Genomic DNA, 20,232 nt, shown 5'->3' on the forward strand with positions numbered 1-20,232 from the left:
TGAAACAAGCAGTCATGACACACTTTAATTCAAATTCTGTGTTGAATATTTATATGTTTAAACAAACACACATTTATAACATAAAGGGCACGACCATAAAACCACCTACTTGCTGATATTTCCTGAGTTCTGCCTTAATAGGGACAGGGATCGTGTAATTCTCCAGCTTCCTGCTATCCAATAGCTGTTCCAGAAAGTGACGCTCTCTGGCCTTCTGACGAATGAGATCGTCGGACATGGTGGGTGGGTTGGGGATGCCAGCCTGGAAATGACACCATCAATAAGAACATATGCATAATTATTTAATTTTTTTGGCATGGAAAGCGCTCTAAGAATGAAAAGACTCTTTTTGTAACTTTGTATAGATCTGTTCATTACCTACATTATCTGCATCTGTATTACCCTTTGTTCATTTACACAAGGATCAGTGTTACCAAGCCATATTCCTGAATGTATGTGTGGATTTGGTTAACAATGTGAATGATTCATATGTTCTAGGCAGAAATTCCGACCTAGCTCATATTGTGCTTCGTGTTCAGTTAATGATGCTTATAAAACACATGTCAGATTCAGGCATTATTTTCAGACATGACGAAGAGCAGTAACATACTTCAGGAATGCCATGGTGCAGGTGCAATATGAGTAATACACAATAAATAAACTTTCCAGTTCTAGAATAATTTAATTTGCCATTTCAGTACCAAATTAGATATGGACCCAGAATATTTCCCTTTAGTCATATTTATTGTGTGTATCCAACTCGAACAAGTTTAGGGTGCTTTCACACATCGCAAGCGAGTGCAGACCAAAACCACTGGTCCAAGTTGATCTTAATTAGTCTCGCTCCAGTTCCAAATGAGCCCTAGTGTGGTCTGATTGCAGTGAAAAAGCAATGTGACTCTGAATAGACCCACCTCCAGGAAGTGAACCAAACATGCTGTATATTTTGGGTTGCCCTTTTTTTGTAGATGCGAGCTGCAAAACTGACTCGCAAGGCGTAAACTGAGGCAAAGGACAGAAATGTAGCGCTGGTCTGGAGATTTTAACCAATAGAGAGAAATAGAAGACAAATTCTGGATGTGATGCACAAAATGTTTTAAACTAGTCATTTATATAATTATCTAATCATTTATTTAGCACCAGCTCTATGTTTTCCATTGCTTGATTTTTTTTTTTTATTTTATTACAACACACTTTGCAAAGGTTTGTTTACTTGTTCTGGTCGGTCTATTCCTGACCAATTAAGCAAAGCGGTTTAGAAGTATGTTTCCAGACCATGTTTTTTTTTTTTTTTTTTTGCATGTTTAATTATGCAGGTTGAAACTAAATGAAACCAAATAGCAAACAAGCCAAAAGCATGAATTTTGCTCTGATTCTGATGTGAAAGCACCTTTAGACTACTAAACAGAGACACTAAGAATGATGGGAGTGCTGTTGCTTTACAAAACCCTCCTTTCCCCCCCCAGATGGGGGCATGAGGAGTACGCACCTCCAGAGGCAGCAGGCGTATGAGAGTGGCAAAACACTGTGTGGCCATGAAGCGCACACTGTCACTAGGATCGCTCATGCGGCCCAGCACAGGCACCACCAACAGCACAATGTAGGGTACAATGTCCACATCCAGCTGCTCCATCACACCTGAGAGCTACAGTGAAGGACTAACAACACTTACATGGCTTTATGAGAAAAATAAGCTCAACAACCACTCACTGATTCTGTCTTACATAAAGCAGGAGTTTTGTCTGTAAATAATCTGCAGAGTGTTTTAAAATCATCTAATATATCCTAATTATATGCTATATGCTATATATAAATACATTTTACACTTGCATCTTTGTGTTAAGGATACAGGCCAATGCCTCGATGGCTCCCTCCTGTTTGGTGCTGTCATCAATCGCCCCTAACCATGGCAGAACCTGCTCCAGGAAGCAGTTCATGGTTTCCATAGTGGCGATCTTGCTGAACACACCAATACAGCGAGCGGCCATATGACGCACAGCCGTGTACGGGTGCTGGAGACACGCACACAGCAGATGCAGCTGCTCCAACAGCTTAAAAAAATAAAAAGGGTGAGATAGTTTGTGTTTAACCAAGAGTTAGCGTAGAGAATTCCTTTCTTAAATCTAGTGTAAAAAGGTTTGTGGGTGTAGAAGTGCATATTCACCTACCAGAGATATGAGCTCCTGAGACACGGCTCCTGTGGTGACCTCCAACACCTGTAGAGAGTTGACCAGCTCCTGAGCTACCAAGTCACCCTTCTCCAAGAGCTGCCTGGAATCTACAATACAGTATATTTGAAGAATAATTTGTAAACATTTGAGCTGGTTAGGATAGGTTATGTAATAGCTAAGGTATGTTAATATTTACACATTACACTCGATTACATACACAGCCTTTAAGTGTGCTTACCACAACCCAGTGTGTCCAGAGCCTTCAGCGGGCCAATCATAGACTCCCAGAGACAGGGCAACGCCTTGGTGAGACCAGGCCCAAAGTGCCTAGCAATAGTCATCAGTGAGAACTCTGCACCTCTCCTCTGGATGAGAATCGGCTTCTTACTCTGAGAAAGTAACCAAGATTCTTATTAAAGCCATGAAACCTACAAATTAACCAGCACAAATTACAGTAATCAATTTGGCATAATAATAACTAAGAAGTTAAAAATCCCCAACCTCATCGGTTTCTGTGGAGATGGAGCTGCCTGGGGGAAGGTCATTGGGGGAGGTTTTTGGCAGTTTGGGGGCGGGGCCTCTCTTGCTGGTGATGGCAAAAGCTGCTCTCTGATGTCGGTAAAGAGTGATGATGCCTTTTGTTTTATTCACCATGTGGTGCATGCCGTCTTTCTCAGACACGTTGGCTACAGGAAAAGCACAATGAGAAACTGAACTAAAATTACTGCGTAATTTACTTAATATATCTGGACAGATGTTGCTTATTGTATGCAAGTCGCTTAAGGCCATGGCTTTCAAAGTGGGATCCATGAAACATAACCATAAAGTGAATCATTTTTAAATTTAGTTATATTGGTGGAAATCACAATCCATCCCAGCCACTGGGGCTGCACAAGCCAGCGCACTCTCAGTGCCAGTCCCAAGCCCGGATAAGATGGCGAGTGTTGTGTCGCGAAGGGCATCTTGCGTAAAACTTGTGCCAAGTCAAATATGAGGATCATAAATCAGATTTCAATACCAGATCGGTCGAGGTCCAGGTTACCAAAAACTGCCACTGTTACTGTTTTTCAGCAGGGTACTGGTGGAAACTATGCTACTGTTGAGCGAAGGACGAGAAGGAGAGGGGAATGCATGTCCAGAGACAGTGGGAGAGGAGGAAGGGTAAGAGTGTAGAGGTGAGAGTCGGAACTTTGAATGTTGGCACTATGACTGGTAAAGGGAGAGAGCTGGCTGATAGGATTGAGTGGAGAAAGGTACACATACTGTGTGTACAAGAGACCAAGGGGAAGTGGAGCAAGGCCAGGAGAATCAGAGGTGAGTTGAAACTGTTATACCATGGTGTGAATGGAAAGAGAAATGGTGTGGGGTAATCCTAAAAACATATACTCACACTGACAACTCCAATACACTTTTAATATAAGTGTGTGTCAGTGGTGAGTGTGAAGCTGGAAATTGAAGGGGTGATGATAAACGTCTTCAGCGCATATGCCCTGCAAGTGGGGTGTGAGATGGAGGAGAAAGAAGATTTTGAGTGAGAAGGCCAGAAGGAGTTGCATTGCATGTTTGTGGATTTAGAGACAGTGTATGACAGGGTGCCGAGAGAGGAGTTGTGGTACTGTATGAGGAAGTCGGGAGTGGTAGAGAAGTATGTGAGGGTGGCGCAGGATATGTATGAGGACAGTGTGACAGCGGTGAGGCATGCGGTAGGAAAGACGGACTGGTTCAAGGTGGAGGTGGGATTGCATCAAAGATCGGCTCTTAGCCCTTTATTGTTTGCAAAGGTGATGGACAGGTTGATGCATGAGATCAGACAGGAGTCTCCATGGACTATGTCATTCGCAGATCACACTGTGATCTGTAGTGAGAGTAGGGAACAGGTTGAGATGAGGTCAGTAGCAGCAAGATGGAGTAAATGAGCATGGATGAGAGGGAGGTTGGCAAAATGGCGAGGTTGCAAGGAAGAGAGGTGGTGAAGGTGGACGAGTTTATATACTTGAGGTTTAACTTTCCAAAGCAACGGAGAGTTTGGTAGAGAGGTGAAGAGAGTGCAGGCAAGGTGGCGGGGGTGGAGAAGAGTGGCAGGAATGATTTGTGATAGAAGGGCACCTGCAAGTGTGAAAGGGAAAATTTACAAGACTTGGATTGGAGGCAGTGGCACTGACAAAAAGACAGGAGGCAGCGCTAGAAATGAAAAGGAGGCAGCGCTGAATGGCAGAGCTGCAATTTTCGTTGGGAGTGATGAGGATGGACAGGATTAGAAACAAGTACATTAGAGGGACAGCGCAGGTAGGACGGTTTGGAGACAAAGTGAGAGAGGCGAGACTGAGCTGGTTTGGGCATGTGCAGAGGGATCGGAGAAGAACGCTAAGGACGGAATCGGCAGGCAGGAGAAGTGGAAGACCAAGGAGGAGGTTTATGGACGCGGGGAGGGATGACAAGCGGGTGGACATGCGAGAGACAGATGATCTGTTGTGGCGACCCCTAATGGGAGCAGGTGAATGATAACGGTGGATCGTGATTTCCACCTTCTTCTAAGTTATTGTATTTAGGAGTCCAAGCTCATAGTGCTGGAACTTTTGGAGTTTCATTTGGAGTTTTCTTCTTTTTTTTTTTTTTTTTTTTATTCCATTCTTGGCTTATCGGGTTAAAGACAGAGGTACTAAAGATATGTAAAAATAGACACAGACATAAATTATTCCCAGGACTTAAGTGTTCTCACCTTTGCAGCCATCCTGTGTTGGAGGTGTGTGTGGTGGAACAGGGCACTCTGCATTTGGCGTGAGCATGGGGTCCACACACACCGAGCTGCACAGGTTTTTAATGATCTTTGAATTGGGGCAGGGCGTTCGGCCCGTGCAGAGCTGCAGCAGGCGGGCTACGCTGGAGGCGGCATATCCCTGCACCAGTATGTTCTCCTCCTTCTTAATGGCCTCCATAAGGGGGCGCACCAGCGGGTTGAGCTTGTCAGGCAGCGCCGCCAGGCCTACCACAGCACAGGCCGCAAAAGTATGCACACGCAGATGCATCTGCTGCCACTCAGTACTGGTCTCAGCCACTGTAGAGCACGCCTGCTGCCGCTTACTGTCCAACGACTGCAGCTGCCGAGACTTCAGGTTCAAAGAAGCTGTGGCCTCAGAGAAGATGCTGGTCACCTGATGAAAAGAAAAGAAGAAGGAGAAAAGAAAAAAGATGGAGACAGGTCACAAAGGTGTTATGAGTGCGACACAAACTGTCATGAGCGTTATATTTCAGATACGCACATTTTTTATCTCTGCACAATTTCTCTATTCCTGGTACAGAACAAACATGAATCTAAAAAGAGAATGATGACGACGACGACAGCATCTAAGTGCACAGGCTTTCTGTTGCTAGGCATGCAGTGATGGTTGCTAAGATTTCAGTTAACAGAACTACAGCCCCCAGCACTTCAGGCTGCAACTAAGGCACATCATTGCATCTGTAATGGGAATTTAGATTTACAAATTACAAACAGCAGCCTGTTATTTATGCCCACATTCAAGTGATACCAGACACTGGTAGCAGCACAACAAAGCCAGTATTGGTTATATACCCAGATATTACACAGGCAAGTATTCAGCCAACACTGTAATGAATTAAAGATATCAAGATGGAATAAAAATATTCATCTGATGCAATTTAACTTGCATCTTGATAGCAATTATGTTTTGCCTAGCTCATGAACAACTACATGAGATGGACAAAAATGTTATAAATCATAGCACATGGGCAGTAAGGAAAAATTACAAGCCATGACAATACATTGGTTCATTACCATAAGCAATAAACCATATGCTAAGGAACACAAAACTAGCATTATATCATAACAGCTCCTATTCCCTGCTGGTCATGTATGTAATTCAAATATTTTTTATTTTTTTGCTACTGAGGCCCATCAGCCATGTAGACACAGAGCCACTCTCTTTAGTGCACTATCAATGTAGTGAAACACAGAGGTAGTAAGATTAATTAATTGTTTGTAATGATGGTACTGCCACTAGCTTTCTTGCAGGCACTAACCAGCTCGTTGGCCTGATCAATTGTGAAGACACTGCAGTTGACTTTCTCCCTCACGTCGATATGAGCATCGGCAAGGAGCGCGATGAGCTGCTTGCATTCATTCTGCATGCGTGTGAAGGGGATGGCGATTTCATCATAATATAAATGTTCAGACAGTATGGCCAACAGACGAGGCTGGACCACACTGGACACCACCTCGCACTCCTACAGAGAAATGGAGAAAAACTGGTTCAAACATACATAACCTCCAAGCCAATCTTGTCAGTTCTGCTTATTGTTTATATTCTCAAAAGATGCATGAATTGTAACTACTGGTGTAAATAACACTTACAGAATGAAGACATGGCAGTTTATTAATTTTATTTTAGCAATTATACTGACAGCTTTAAGCCTCTGAAATGCATGAGACAACTGTTTCTACAGTAAAATTACATCTTATCCAGACACAGATATGACTGAATGTCCAAAATTATAGAAGAAACAATAAATTACAGTCATTACCAGTCAAGGCGAGACTCTTGGTCTGGCCCAGGTCACACTCTCCTGCTTACCTTCTGTAAAGATGCCCACTCACACAGCACCATGGATACAGCGATACGCTGCAGAGCCGACTTCGAGTTGAGGTGGAAGAGGAGAAGCTGAGCCAATGACTCCGCTGGCCGAATCTCTTGAGTCGAGCTGTTTAATCGTGGGTCACAGATACAGCTGCACAGTGCCCCCAACAGTCTGGAACAAAATATCACTGCTACAGTGAGGCAAGAATTGCCAATTTTTATTTAATTATTTATTTAAAGTACAACTGGAACCACAATAACAGGGACTACAGACAGCCTAAAATCATTCAGAGGAAAAAAGTAAAGTTAAAGCACACACTTGGCAGCCATGAGCCGGGCACGAGTCACTACATAGTCTCTCGAGGCTGGGTCTTCAGTGATAGTGTCAGCTCCCCCGATGTACTCTTGCACAGTCTCCTTCACCTGCTGTCCACCCTGCCGAGACTTTCCACTCGCCTTCTCCTTAATCCACATATCAACACACACAATCAGCTCCACTTACAGACTAGTAATCCTCTTGTCAAGCATGGCTTTAAAAGCTTACACTGTTAAATGCTACTGATGACAAGAGAGTATAAAAGGTTTATATTTTGTGATTTAGGTGGTGGTAGCCAATGGCCATTTATTTTATTGTTTTATTTTTTCCAGCTTTTCATTTTTATTTGAAATTCAATTTTTAGTTAGTTTAGCATTATTTGCCAGTATTCATTTTATTAGTTGGCTTTTTTTTTAGTCCTAGTAGACAAACTGACGCAGTTATTTTCTGAACATTGTGCATCACTGGATCTGCACTACATTAATGGCGTGCATTTTATCTGTCTAAATGCAAGAGTGAAAAATGGTGGATTCATGAGCTCTATGGCATAGAGAATATTGCTAACTCACTTTCGTAATAATCCATAAAATTTACAAATATGTTTAACATGAAAATTCTATTTAAAAAAAAAAAAAAAAAAAATGAACAATGCCCTGTATGCAGGTTCTGTACAGTGTCTAAAAGAAACCAGGCATGCACTTTTCTATGCAAGTTCAATTCAGAATATTCCCACAGCACACTCACTCTCTTCCTGTCAGTCAGCATTTTCCCCACTCTAAACTACTTACCAGTCACTCTAACAGAAACACGTGTACACCTGCTCATTTATGCACTTATCCAATCAGTCAATCACATGGCAGCAGCACAAAGCAAAAAATCATGCAGATACAGGTCAAGAGCTTCAGGTAATGTTCACATGAAACATCAGAACAAAGAAAAAGTGTCATCGCTGACTTTAATCGTGGCATGGCTGTTGGTACCAGATGGGCTGGTTTGAGTATTTCAGAAACTGTTGAGCTCCTGGGAATATCACACAAAAGTCTCTAGGGTTTACACAGAATGGTGTGAAAAACAAAAAACATTAAGTGAGCAACAGTTCTGTGGGTGGACACACCTTCCTGATAAGACAGGTCAGTGGAAAATGGTCAGACTGGTTTGAGCTGCCAGAAAGGATATAGTAACTCAATTACTCTTTATAACCACGGTGAGCAGAAGAACATCTCAGCATTCACAAAACATCAAACCTTGAGGTGGAAGGGCTACAACAGCAGAAGACAACATTGGGTTCCACTCCTGTCAGCCAAAAGCAGGAATCTGAGGCTATTATGGGCACAGACTCACCAAAACTAGACAGGTGAAGACGGGGGTGGGGTGGTGGGCAATTTTCCTTGGATCTCTCTTATCAACAAGGTGTTTCCACCCACAGAACTTTCACTCTCTGATTTTTTTTTTAATTTTTTTTTTTTTGCACCATTCTGTGTAAACTCTAGAGACTATTGTATGTGAAAATCCCAGGAGATCTGCAGTTTATGAAATACTCAAACCAGCCTTTCTGGTACCAACATCCCTGCCACAATCAAAGTCACAGAGATCACATTCTTCATTCTGATGTTTGATGTGAACATTAACTGAAGCTCTTGACCTGTATCTACATGATTTTTTGTACTGCGCTGCTGACACAGGATTGGCTGATTAGATAACTGCATCAATCTGCAAGTGTACAGGTGTTCCTAATAAAGTGGACAGTGAGTGTATAATTAGAGCCACACAGGCAATGGCTGTATTATTATTATTATTAAGATATTATATTGAGTTCTAGTATGTGTTCTATTTTCCATTACATATAACATCCCTGATGGTGGCAGAAGTCATATGGGTTCATGCCCCAGATGATGCATTTGATGCAGGTTAGGTGTCATTACAAGATGCAATCAAGCCTTGAGCCTTGCACTCACCTTGGATCGAGCCTTGACCTCCAATAGCATGTTGAGGTCAATGGGAATGTGAGGTGCTTGCATCATCAAACAGAGCCAGGCACCCATCCATGGACAGCTGGCTGCCACCACATACTGCTGAGGGGCCTGCCGTAACAGCTCGCCCCACACCTTGACATAACGTGATGCATAAATTTAGTACATATTCAAGTATAAAACACATTACCAAAAACAAGTGTGGGTGTGTCACCTGCTTTACACACCTTCTGGATGAGATCGAGTATCTCCTGGTTGCTCTCGAGAATGCAGGACTGAAATATGTGCCTCAGCATGTCTTGCAGGATGGGGTTCAGCCACATGGCGCAGCTCTGGAGGAAGTAACCGAACTACACATTAACACTACAAATGACTTCAGTTACATAATAGAGAACTGGTAAAACAAGTTGACTGTAAGAGAGAATCTGCCATATTTGGTTTGCAGTTAGCTTAGACGTGACACAAAGTGGGTTAGTACAGATAACTACTGGAATGAACTTCTAAACCTTAACCCTGCATGACTAAATTGCACAGTTTAATACCTCTCGTAAAACAGTTTAGAAGTCTCTTGGAAGCTCCATTATACATGTTCTACTTAATAGCTTACCTGATCAGCCTTGGACAGCAGCGTGAAAAGGGTTTCTAAGGCAGCACGTCGAACAGAAGCGATGGTGTGTCTAAGAAATGGCCACACTCGAGGAACCAAAATGGTCAGTGACTGCTGCATGCTGCAGGTGATGAGGAGAGTTTGTTAGGCAGAACAGGACAGGACCATTTTAAAATCCTATCGGCTTTAAAACCAATTAAATCACACAGGTTTGAGCAAATATTTACAAACAGAATGACAGCAACTATTGACAGATGACTCATTTTAGACACAGCATTAAAAGCTACCATGTCATGTAACTGTGTACAATAGTTGACTATTCTACTAGCATGATGATATCCTGTTTTGCACTGTGTTTGTATATGATCTGCCCATGCCAATGAAGAGAAAACATATGAAAGTGCTGCTAAATTTTCCATGAGCTATTAGACATTAACAGTGGTGGCTCAGCAGTTAGGGCTCCGGACTACTGATCAGAAGGTTGGGAGTTCGAATTCTAGTAGTGTCAAGCTAACACTGTTGGGACCTGGAGTAAGACCTTTAGCCCTCGTCTGCTCGCCTCAATTGCAAGGCAATCCAATATCAATAGTCAAACTCAACATCATTATAATTCCTTCAGGGTGACTAACACTTAATCCAAGACAGCTTAATTATTATTGCTTATATAAGAAGTCGGAATGTCTATGCTGATGTTTTAGAATTATAATACAAATGTAAATGATAAACAGGACTTGCAGACTTGTAGGCATACCTGCACTGAAGGACCTGAGGGTATGTGAGCAGGGACGATAGTAAAGTCATGATGCTGTTTGTAGAAGCTGTGAGGTCATCGAGCTCCAGCAGAGCATCCCACAGTGTGTTCACTATGAAAGGAACCTACAACATTCAAACAAAAGGATATTAATATGAAAATGGCTAACCAACTGAAGTGCTAGTCTAACTAGTACACAGTATTTAATACTATACTACACCGAATGAGAGACATGAAGATGGAAGGAATCAGTTATTTGCTAGCCTGGTGCAATACACTCAGAACACTGCAAGCATTAGCATGTAATTGAGTATTTATTGAGTAGCATTTACTCTCTGACCTTAGCAGGCTGTAGCTGCACCAGTCCCTCCACTACAGGGATAAGAGCAGCAGCTGCTACTGCACGCACATCATCATCCAGATCCTGGAGACCTTCAGTGATGGCAGGAAGTACTCGAGGAAGCAGTTGTGAAATAAGATCCTGTGGGATGAGGACAAACATGCATTGACAGGTTTATGTTAAATTGTCTAAGTGTAACTTTCTACACATTTTTATGCAAAAATGTTCAATACAACATTCAAAGACTCACAAAAAGCCACACCCAGATAAGGCAACGTAGATGCTTTTCTTACCTGTCTGACAGCAAGGGCGTATTTGATGCCCAATAGTCCTCCATGCCGAACCTCCCACTGATCCTCCGTAAGCAGCTTCAACAAAACATCCACTGTCATGGTAACGCCGCATTCAGTCATGTGCCTCAAGGCCACGCCCAGTGTCTGTGCACAAGTCTCTCTGACTGGTGCAACAACCTAATAAAGCATTAAAATTATGGACAATTAGAAGAGCCTGCTACAACAAAAAGGGAAGAAAGTCCAATAGTTACAGTGGGAACAAAAACTAGTCCAGAAGGTCACAGAAATGGTGTCTTACTTCATCAGACACAAAGTCTCCAAAGCGGTCCAGAGCAAAGACACAGAGAAGCCTGATGACCAAGTCCTCCAACCAGTCTTGATGCTGCTGGGCCAACTGAGAAAACAGTTAACCAGGTTAAAATGCAGGCACAGCAGCTCACAATGCAGGTGAACTTTTCACTTCCAGATGAAGAAATAAACCCTGCCATTATCTGACAACATTCAGACTCGCAGAGGGTTTTACACCAGTAAAAGGCATCGGCTGCATTAAGCTTATAACATTAAGCTACTTGTTGCAAAACTGGACATATGGCTGTGGTGCTGCTTTTATGCTTTCATGAGTCTCATGAAAGTATTTATAAAGATTTTCATGCACCAGACATATCGCCACGATGCCTGGCAACAACTCTGACCGTGCCAACTTGCGTCAATACAGATCCTTCAAAGCTAGATTAGGTAAATGCTAAGTTTAGCTATACGCGGATACATGCGAAAAATCAGCAGTATATATGCAGTAAAACAGAGCAGCTGTGTTTCTTTTAAATCCACAAAACAAAATGAAGATGAAGCACTGGCTAGCAAATTAGCAGTTTGAATTCATCATTATGGACCTTTTATTGGATAAACAGATAAAAAGAACAGCAGTGAGTTCTTCAACTTTACCTGTTCTGAAGTGCTGCCCACCATCTTCCCTCCTCCTGCACCATGACACTTCAGCACCTCTCTCAGGCCTGTGCCTGCACCGTGCCGCACCTGTAGTCCAAAAACACAGCAGTTATCCTGTTAATTACTGAATATACTGACAAAATATAGCATTAAAATATATAGAGAAAAACCAGGAAATACCTAAAACATACACACAGTTCAACATTAGTAACCTGCAGTTAAGCAAATATCCCATAGCATTAAAAGTTAAAGCTTGTTATGGATTAAGAGAAAATAATTACAGTACCTCCCAGGATGGATTAAACAGGTCATTACAAAGCTCTTCGCAGAAACTTTCCAGGGGCCATTCTTGAGTCTTTTGTACAGAGACAAAAAATAAAATAAAATAAATAAAAAGCAAATCTTTGATACTGCAAATTTTCCCTACTGTCAACACATCTGATCCAACTAATCAGTACTTAACCATGATCTAGATGAGGTGTGTTGTGAGAAGGGAAAGCCCAAAACAAGGACAATATTTTGACATAGCATACATTGGGTGTTATTACAGGTGGGATCCCAGCATGTATGCAAGTATCATATAACACTGTATGTATGTGTGTTGAGTGTAACTGTGTTGGATATGTATGTGCATCAAGGGTCTTTCTGAACTAAGTATTTTTGTTTACACACCTCCTCAAATAAACTTGAGTTGTCAGGAATGTTATCAATTAAGACTTTGTTCTCAGCAGCCGGCTGCTCGATGACTACGTTTGTGGTTTTCCGCCGTTTCTCTTCTGGCTCTCCTTCGAAGCTGTCGTTGCTGAGAAATGAAACACAGTAGAACATGGATGCCTCATCCATACCTCTAAACGGGAACTCAAATACACAAGTAGGAGGATTGTTATAGTGTACTGAAGATGGTAGTACCTTTTTTCATTGGGGTCCATATCTCTAGATCTCTGCTTTGCCACCAGCTTGGCCATCCTTTTAGCCTTGTTCTTCTGGCGATTGCTCATGCCAGGCCGGAATTCGGAGTCTATAAACTCTGCTGCCTGCATAGGCTGTGGAGGAAACACATCCATTTTATTACCCACCACTGAAACACACAGCTATGCAAACTGCAATTCAACAGAAAGACATACTGAATAGCATGAAGAGAGAGAACATGATTTTTTTTTTTTTTATTGCCGTATCCACACCGGATGTACGTGACTGAACACAGAATAACATTACCTTAACATCACTTGCACTGCTCATGTGCTGCAAATGATCAGTCAGCAATCAAATTCATGTCAAATATTTGACAACTGTATTTCATATTGATGAGAAACTGTAAGGAATCCAGTCCACACTTCTCTTATTTGTTCAGGAAACAACAATAAAAATATGTGATGATTTTAAACTATGCTGTGGTATACATTTGACACAACACCCACTACTACTAGAAAAAAATGCAGGTTTTTTTTAAAAGCATTTTTTCCACACGTTATTTCCTAAAATGTAATGCCTGCAATAGCAAATTACAAGTGACCAAACCAGATTTGTTTGCATAATGAGAGTTAGTTAGCTACCAACATGATAATTTCACCATGGAATAAGTCTTACTTAAGGGACATACGGTGACACATGTATGGTAGTATGGTGACTGTGATGCATGCAAACTGACTACTCAAACTGAGTCACATGTCAGGCAGAAGTCGGACTTGAAACAACATACAAAAGCGACTGCATCAGGCATATTAAAGTACAGGAATTTTAACTTTAGTCATTATAGCCTCCATTCACAATGAACCAGGAAAACCTATTGCTGTCAAATTATTGCTATGTTAGAGAGCAGCTCACCACCTTGCATGAGTGAAAAAGCAGGGTGGGGCCATTTTGTCTGCATCTGGAGAAGCTTATCAGATGCTCCTGCGTGGGGCTGATAAATGCAACCAGCCCAAAAGAACAGGTATGACGGACTAAAACACCTACTAACACACTGTACAGAGAGTTTAAAAGACATTAATGTGATACTGAAAGTAAAATATGATATAAAAGATGTAATATTAGCACTTTCCAACCAATCCATGTTTTAAGGGTGGTGGTATTTGACAGATGGTGTTTAGAGAGGGGTCCAACATGGTACCTTCTGAACATATTTTTCAACAGTGTACAACACCTTTTAAAACGATTCAGATCTTAAAAGAAGAATAGGTTCCCTAAAAATAAGTCAAGGACAAGGATATGCAGGATACTGATACTTTTATAAAAAAAGCATCAATGTACCAAATTAAAGGGCACCATACTATGGAATGCTGCTACATACCCTTGAAGGAACGCTGTTGGTTTATCACAAAGTTTCTAACATCGGTTTTGTGACCACTATAGCTTAACTGTGGTTAGTGCCCTTTCACTGATAGCTATTGTAAATATTGCAGTATTGTGTTTGTCCTGGTACACTATAAAATCTACTACATGCCAAAACAGCCAATCATCATATTTTAATTATCAAAGTAAGTGGATAAGCCACTGCTCTCAGGCAAGCAGAAACCCAGATCTGAACAGAACTGATCTCCAAATGGGGGAAAAGAAATGGGCTTAATAAAGCGACTCTGAAATCCTCACAACTTCTGTAGCAGATTCTCAGCTGTGGCTTGACAGCGAAAACAGAATGATTAAAGACGATCGGACAGAGAATTATTTGTTTATTCTCAAGTTCAAAACAGGTGTCTTACCTGTGCAGAGACTGTGGCGCTAGTCAAAAGTAGTAATGTGAATCCCTACTAAGAAACAAAATCACTTTAAAATGATGGGCCTTATTTATAGCCACAAACTAATTGCTAAAGGTTCAACTTTAAAAGCTAACTGCTATACCCATTCAGTCATGTTAGCTGTCACACATTTTAGTTGAATACCCCTGCGTTAGAGGATAGTGCAACAGGAAATTCAAATGGTAATTAAGGCACTGACCCAGGTGAAGGGTATGTGACCAGGTAAGGTCGTAAAGTTCTACAACGACATGGAAGTGTACAGGTTGTACAAATAATTGTAGTGATAACACTAATGCATAGATGCATACACCACCTAATAAAACCATTTTGTTTGTCTACTCAGTTGTGAAGAGAAGTAATTCAGTCTTACTGTGTGGCTGCGGAAACTCTGGAACACAGCCCCCTTGCCAGGCTGTGACCTATTTACATTGGAGGTACAGGTGTAGTCCAAGTCTTCATCATTAAACAGCTCCTCTGTATCCATGCCTATAGCAGCACCCATATCCAGACCAAGCTTCTTCTGCAGAAGCTTCCTCTGCCGGGCCAGACGTTCCTTGGGGTCCACCTCAGCTGTTTAGCAGACAAAAACAGGATAATCAAAACGTCCTACAAACTGCTGTGGGTAACAATTCTGTGCAGGTTCAGTACATGTAAGAGAAGAAATAACTAGAATTAACATTAGCGTTTTAAAACAAGGTGAACAAGTTGAATAAAAACACTGAGGCCAAAGGCAAAAAGGCAATGAATGAATTAATAACTGATTAAATAGGAAGCATTCAATTAAGTACATGCTAAAGGTCAAAAAACAAAGAGAAAACAATTTTGTTTTGTTCTGGCAAGGCAAATTCATTGCATCATCACAGAAGTTGAGGACAAGTCAGTCAAATAGCAAACAAATTGTCTGCATTGTTCACTTTAGGTACTAGACAAACTTTTATTTACTTTATGCTCCAGTCAAATGCAAAAGAACCATCTGGTTTGCAAAGTTTTACTGAGGTACACTATTACTCACTCAGGAGGGGGAAGGAGGGAAAAACACTTCAACTGGAATCACTCTATACATTCACGTTAAGGAACTCTTTCCGAGCAAAATACACAAGTAAACCTTATAAGTAAAAGTCCAAACAATTTCAGAATGCAGTCCACTGGCATGACTACACCAAAACAAAAGCTGCATGTTTACTGGTTCATTATTACTGTGTGCGCACGCTCATGCATAACCTACCTGACTTATCGTCCTGCACTTCAAACTCTGCACCAGCAGACCCAAGCAGCGATGCTCCATGTCTGAGCAAACGGGAAATGTCAAACCTGTAGAAACTGAGTCTATCTGAAGAGCTGTCCTCAGGAGACATGTCTTCTGCACGGGACTCTAAGCAGGACAGAATACACTTAAGTATGGGGCAGCTTGCAAAATGTATCAATACATTTTCTTATTTAGTCTGAAGAAAATGTAGTTTGAACCTTTCCTAAATGTGCTCTATGAGGCATACATGTTCACTTCTGATTTAAGATACCGAAGAATATCGCTGAAACACAACTGCACATGGAGTTCAGGCTGAGTAATCTCACTTCGCTTTCACTGTTTCACCCTAGTGTTTCACTCTCAGAGAGAAACTTTCCCCATAAACATTTCAGAAGAAATCTCTCTGGCATGTTAACTAGGTATGAATGCTGACTGTAGAGTTGCAACTATTTACATCGCAAGATAGGTTATGATCGAACGTAACTATGAAGTTCTGGCTTGTGCTGTACAGTGAATTTTGTTCACTCTTTGTAGTGGCTAGCCCACAGAGAAATACAGGAGGCTGTATTTACCTTCCTTTGGCTTGGGAGCTGGGTTCCATTCGGGAATATTTTTCACTATGGCTTCCACTGCCTGACCAGCTGCAATTCGTGTGTCCCAGTTGGGACTCCTCAAATATAATAAAACCTTATAAAGGAGAGAGGAAGACAAAAATTAAAACCACATAACCAGGGGTTTAATTCAGGCCACACCGCATTGTGCCTAGATATGTAATACGTCTAGTCTACTTCTGTGCATTTCATACACTCACAAAATGCTCTGTTCAACAAAAGCCAATTCAAACATTGCTGTAACCTTTAGATTAGTGATAAACCTTTTGCGTTTCCGTTATGTTCCACATTTATTAAAGGCCATTTATGAATTGCATGACTGTAAAACTGAAACTAAATGAGTCAGCTAGTAAAGCAAACAAGGCTTTAAAAACATCCCTCAATAGCAGCATTAGAGGATATGCAGGATGTTAACAGGGAAGTGAAAGATCACCTTTGATAACAGATTATTTAGCTCATGCGGATGGAGCTTGACCACGTCTCCCAGCTGTTGAGCGGCAGCTTTCCTCGTCACAGGAGTTGTGCCGGTGTCCAATAAGATGAACAGACGCTCAAGCCTGAAATGCAGCACACGTCACACAATGACAGGTCATGAAATGCCTGGTGTTAAAATGATAAACAGCATGTAGCATTTAGACGTTTAATGTGGAGCAGACACTGCTCCTATTTCTGCGTTAGGCGACCAAACCCGCTTTGAGGATCAGCGGTTAACGCTAACTGTCAGTTGCTAACTGGTTTACTTAGCGGCAGGAACGCAAATAAAATAAACACCTGTCCAACTAGCTCACTGGCCTTTCAAAAATGTTCACCGTCAGTGCTTATTCACAAACACTGAACAACTACAGGTGATGTTTGCAACTTGTGAAAACTGGGCTGCCATAACCACATCACTTTCACTGCTTCAGTGCACCTGCATTCAAAGGAATACATCACTTTCCGATAAAGTCCTACAACTAAAGAAAAACTGCTGCAATAGTGTACCACATTTTATATGTTTGTTAAGCACACCATGTCAAAAGTGAAGCATGTTACAGTCAACTCCGGAAACAACACTGGCAATGTTATGAGCTAGACATCCTATCAGGTGAAAGCACACCCTGAAGGAAGGAGAAGGGGGGGAAGGGAAGGGGAGGAAAAAAAAAAAAAAAAAAGAAGCCATAGGTGGGCATGAGCACATTTCAGAACATGCTAATCAGCAGCTCAGGTCACTGAGGCTGATGTTTATTCATGCAAAAGGGGTAAACAAACCCAGCTCGTAGTGCCATGGTGACAGATGTGATGGCTGTAGACATTTGAGAGGTGGAAATGTTTTGACTTTGGCATAAGACATTTAAACTAGCGTCATTTTGGCCATTACTGGCAGTGAAGATGTTACTAAAATAACAGATCAACATAAAGCATGACCAGGAAACGGGTTTACAGGGATACTGCCCTTTCCAGATCTCGTCAAGACTTTTTCCAGTCTTGTTCTCTACGCTCAGTGATTTTGCTAATGTTTAAAGGTCATGTATATGAATATGCATTAGAGTGACCGTGTTAGTGCAGATAATAAAAGGAGCGCCTAAAGACAACAGATTTGCATCCTTGGTCTCTTGGGTTTCAAGCCTTTCAAATCTATAATATTTACACCTTTTTTATTTTATCCTTTGAATTGCTATACATTTACAGAGCTGCAAATAAATGCCTTTAAGTTCTACATTTTTCCAGAAATTCAAACAAACAGTGCTTTAGAGCTAAAAACACCATTAAATGTATATTGGCAACAAATCTGCAGTTTGGTGTGTAGTGAAGTGCAAGAAAACGGGCCACTGAGAGACTAGAAACCCAAACTTGAGGAGGTACTTGTGCAAAACATTGTATGATTTTGTGAAAAATCCATATCTGGGAGAAAAAAAACAAAAACACACCTTCCTCCTACTGAGACACTCATTCATAACTGACTGGAATTTCCGACCCGTCAATGACAGCAAAAGGTGTTCTCAGCATCTCTCACTGATTCAGTGAACACTTTCCAGACACTTAAGGACCATTTGTGTCACCTTAATGTTGAGATGCTGTAGAAAGTGGCAGGTAAGAGGTACAGTGTGCTCTCATTGTGTATAAAAATAGACGAGATGATGCAGCTTCCCTGCCTACACTTAGCAAGATCTGGCCAAATAATTGGGCACGCAGCAGAGATGCAGGCATGATTACACACATCCTGAACACACACTTAGTGAAATCACGTAGACAGGTTTCCGTTAGAGTAAACCACCTATTCCCGATCACTCTTTAATAAGCTGGTATGAGGTTTAGTCGACTAATCACCTGCGATAAGGTGGACAAGATGCAGCTAATCTTACCTACAAAATAATCCAGGGCACCACTAACACTCTAAACAATCACATATACAAGATTGCAACTTTTACAGCTTTCTGCTGTATCATTAGAGTATCATCTAACTTATCACGCCAACATAACGTGTTTAATGCACCGCTGATAAGGTCATCACTAGCATCATATTCCAACATAACGAGGCCTCTCTAAACTTTCACAGCACAACAATAAACACAAGAGATCGACGGCGAGATAGGGCTTTTAGAAAACTTCATTTCACCACGACGTTTTAATACACCGTCCTCGTTTTCCTTAGCAACGACTCATGATTTTATATCCAGTTGAAAAGGCATGAAAATGTGGCCTTGTGTCAGAGTCCCAGCTAAGAGGCTAGCTGCAGTCTGCCTGCTGTACAGGCTCATCGTGGCTAGCAGTGGAACCAGAGCTACACTGCTAGCTAGCTAGGAGTTAGCCTGGCTGCCGCTCTTTCCAACTATTTTCTAAAAAAAAAAGAAAAGAAAGAAGAAGAAAAAGAACTCACCTCGAGACAGCCATGGCGAAAAATTAAAGTATATCTTTCCCTAATGTAAGTGTGGTCCGTTGGCGGTGTGTTGAATAGCGGACAGTCACCATGAATCGCTCAGGGGCGGATTAGCTAATCAAGCCACTAACTGACCGGTGTAGCGCTAGCGCTAGCTAGCGAGTTAGCCAGCGCGTGCTATATGGAGAAAGGCCCGATATCGTCGCACACCATCCGAAAAGCAGAGAGTCGATGGAGGAGCCACTTCACACTAGCTTAAAAAGAGACACCCCGCTTTTTCTCAAATATCTCCTTACACACAAAAAGAGCGAGTCACACTTTAACACCACAGACATCAATTTAACCCTCGGCACTTCTCCCAAAAAGGTATTTCACGCGAATAAGTAAAGAAAAGTAATTTTGTTGGTCACAAAAGAGAAGCCGGGAGGCTGATTTTATATGAGGAGCCATCTTGTATTTATTCCTTCCTCCGCAGTAGCTGCGACCTGATTGGTTACATGGCCTTCGGCTGACCAATCAGAGCGCAGATGTCAAGAGGAAGCACGCAGCTCGGAAAAAAAAAAAACCTCCTTGACAGGATATGGGATTCCTTTCCTCAGTAGTCTAATGCAATCATCACACCCTTTGTGATGTGCACTTCACAATGCAGTTGAAAAGTTCGTTTGCTAAACAGAAGTAAATACTCAGATACCTGAAGAAGTCAGTACACAGTCTACAAACACCTTACTGAGAAAGCCAGCTTAGGCTGAACAGCATTGACCATGTAATAAAATACAATGCAAGACAGAACACAAAATA

General features: G+C 41.7%; 1 protein-coding gene across 1 annotated transcript in view; it reads right to left on the reverse strand.

The window, feature by feature from the left end:
- The window catches only part of btaf1 (BTAF1 RNA polymerase II, B-TFIID transcription factor-associated), a 28,293-nt gene extending 8,390 nt beyond the window's left edge, over positions 1–19,903 (reverse strand). Inside the window, exons 1-26 of the mRNA XM_026939537.3 lie at positions 19,435–19,903; positions 17,011–17,134; positions 16,539–16,653; positions 15,946–16,092; positions 15,091–15,290; positions 12,895–13,028; positions 12,658–12,787; positions 12,272–12,340; positions 11,983–12,072; positions 11,339–11,434; positions 11,041–11,217; positions 10,748–10,888; positions 10,408–10,532; positions 9,657–9,777; positions 9,277–9,381; positions 9,035–9,184; positions 7,083–7,225; positions 6,761–6,935; positions 6,210–6,413; positions 4,891–5,323; positions 2,673–2,857; positions 2,410–2,560; positions 2,169–2,278; positions 1,850–2,051; positions 1,490–1,638; positions 110–262 (exon numbers count right to left, since the gene is read on the reverse strand). Of these exons, the coding sequence (XP_026795338.3) occupies positions 110–262; positions 1,490–1,638; positions 1,850–2,051; positions 2,169–2,278; positions 2,410–2,560; positions 2,673–2,857; positions 4,891–5,323; positions 6,210–6,413; positions 6,761–6,935; positions 7,083–7,225; positions 9,035–9,184; positions 9,277–9,381; positions 9,657–9,777; positions 10,408–10,532; positions 10,748–10,888; positions 11,041–11,217; positions 11,339–11,434; positions 11,983–12,072; positions 12,272–12,340; positions 12,658–12,787; positions 12,895–13,028; positions 15,091–15,290; positions 15,946–16,092; positions 16,539–16,653; positions 17,011–17,134; positions 19,435–19,448 (3,843 nt within the window). The 5' untranslated portion in view covers positions 19,449–19,903. The remainder of the gene's footprint in view (positions 1–109; positions 263–1,489; positions 1,639–1,849; positions 2,052–2,168; positions 2,279–2,409; positions 2,561–2,672; positions 2,858–4,890; positions 5,324–6,209; positions 6,414–6,760; positions 6,936–7,082; positions 7,226–9,034; positions 9,185–9,276; positions 9,382–9,656; positions 9,778–10,407; positions 10,533–10,747; positions 10,889–11,040; positions 11,218–11,338; positions 11,435–11,982; positions 12,073–12,271; positions 12,341–12,657; positions 12,788–12,894; positions 13,029–15,090; positions 15,291–15,945; positions 16,093–16,538; positions 16,654–17,010; positions 17,135–19,434) is intronic.
- Between the last annotated feature and the right edge of the window lie 329 nt (positions 19,904–20,232).

Source organism: Pangasianodon hypophthalmus, chromosome 3 (assembly GCF_027358585.1).
Source record: "Pangasianodon hypophthalmus isolate fPanHyp1 chromosome 3, fPanHyp1.pri, whole genome shotgun sequence".
NCBI classification, from domain to species: domain Eukaryota; kingdom Metazoa; phylum Chordata; class Actinopteri; order Siluriformes; family Pangasiidae; genus Pangasianodon; species Pangasianodon hypophthalmus.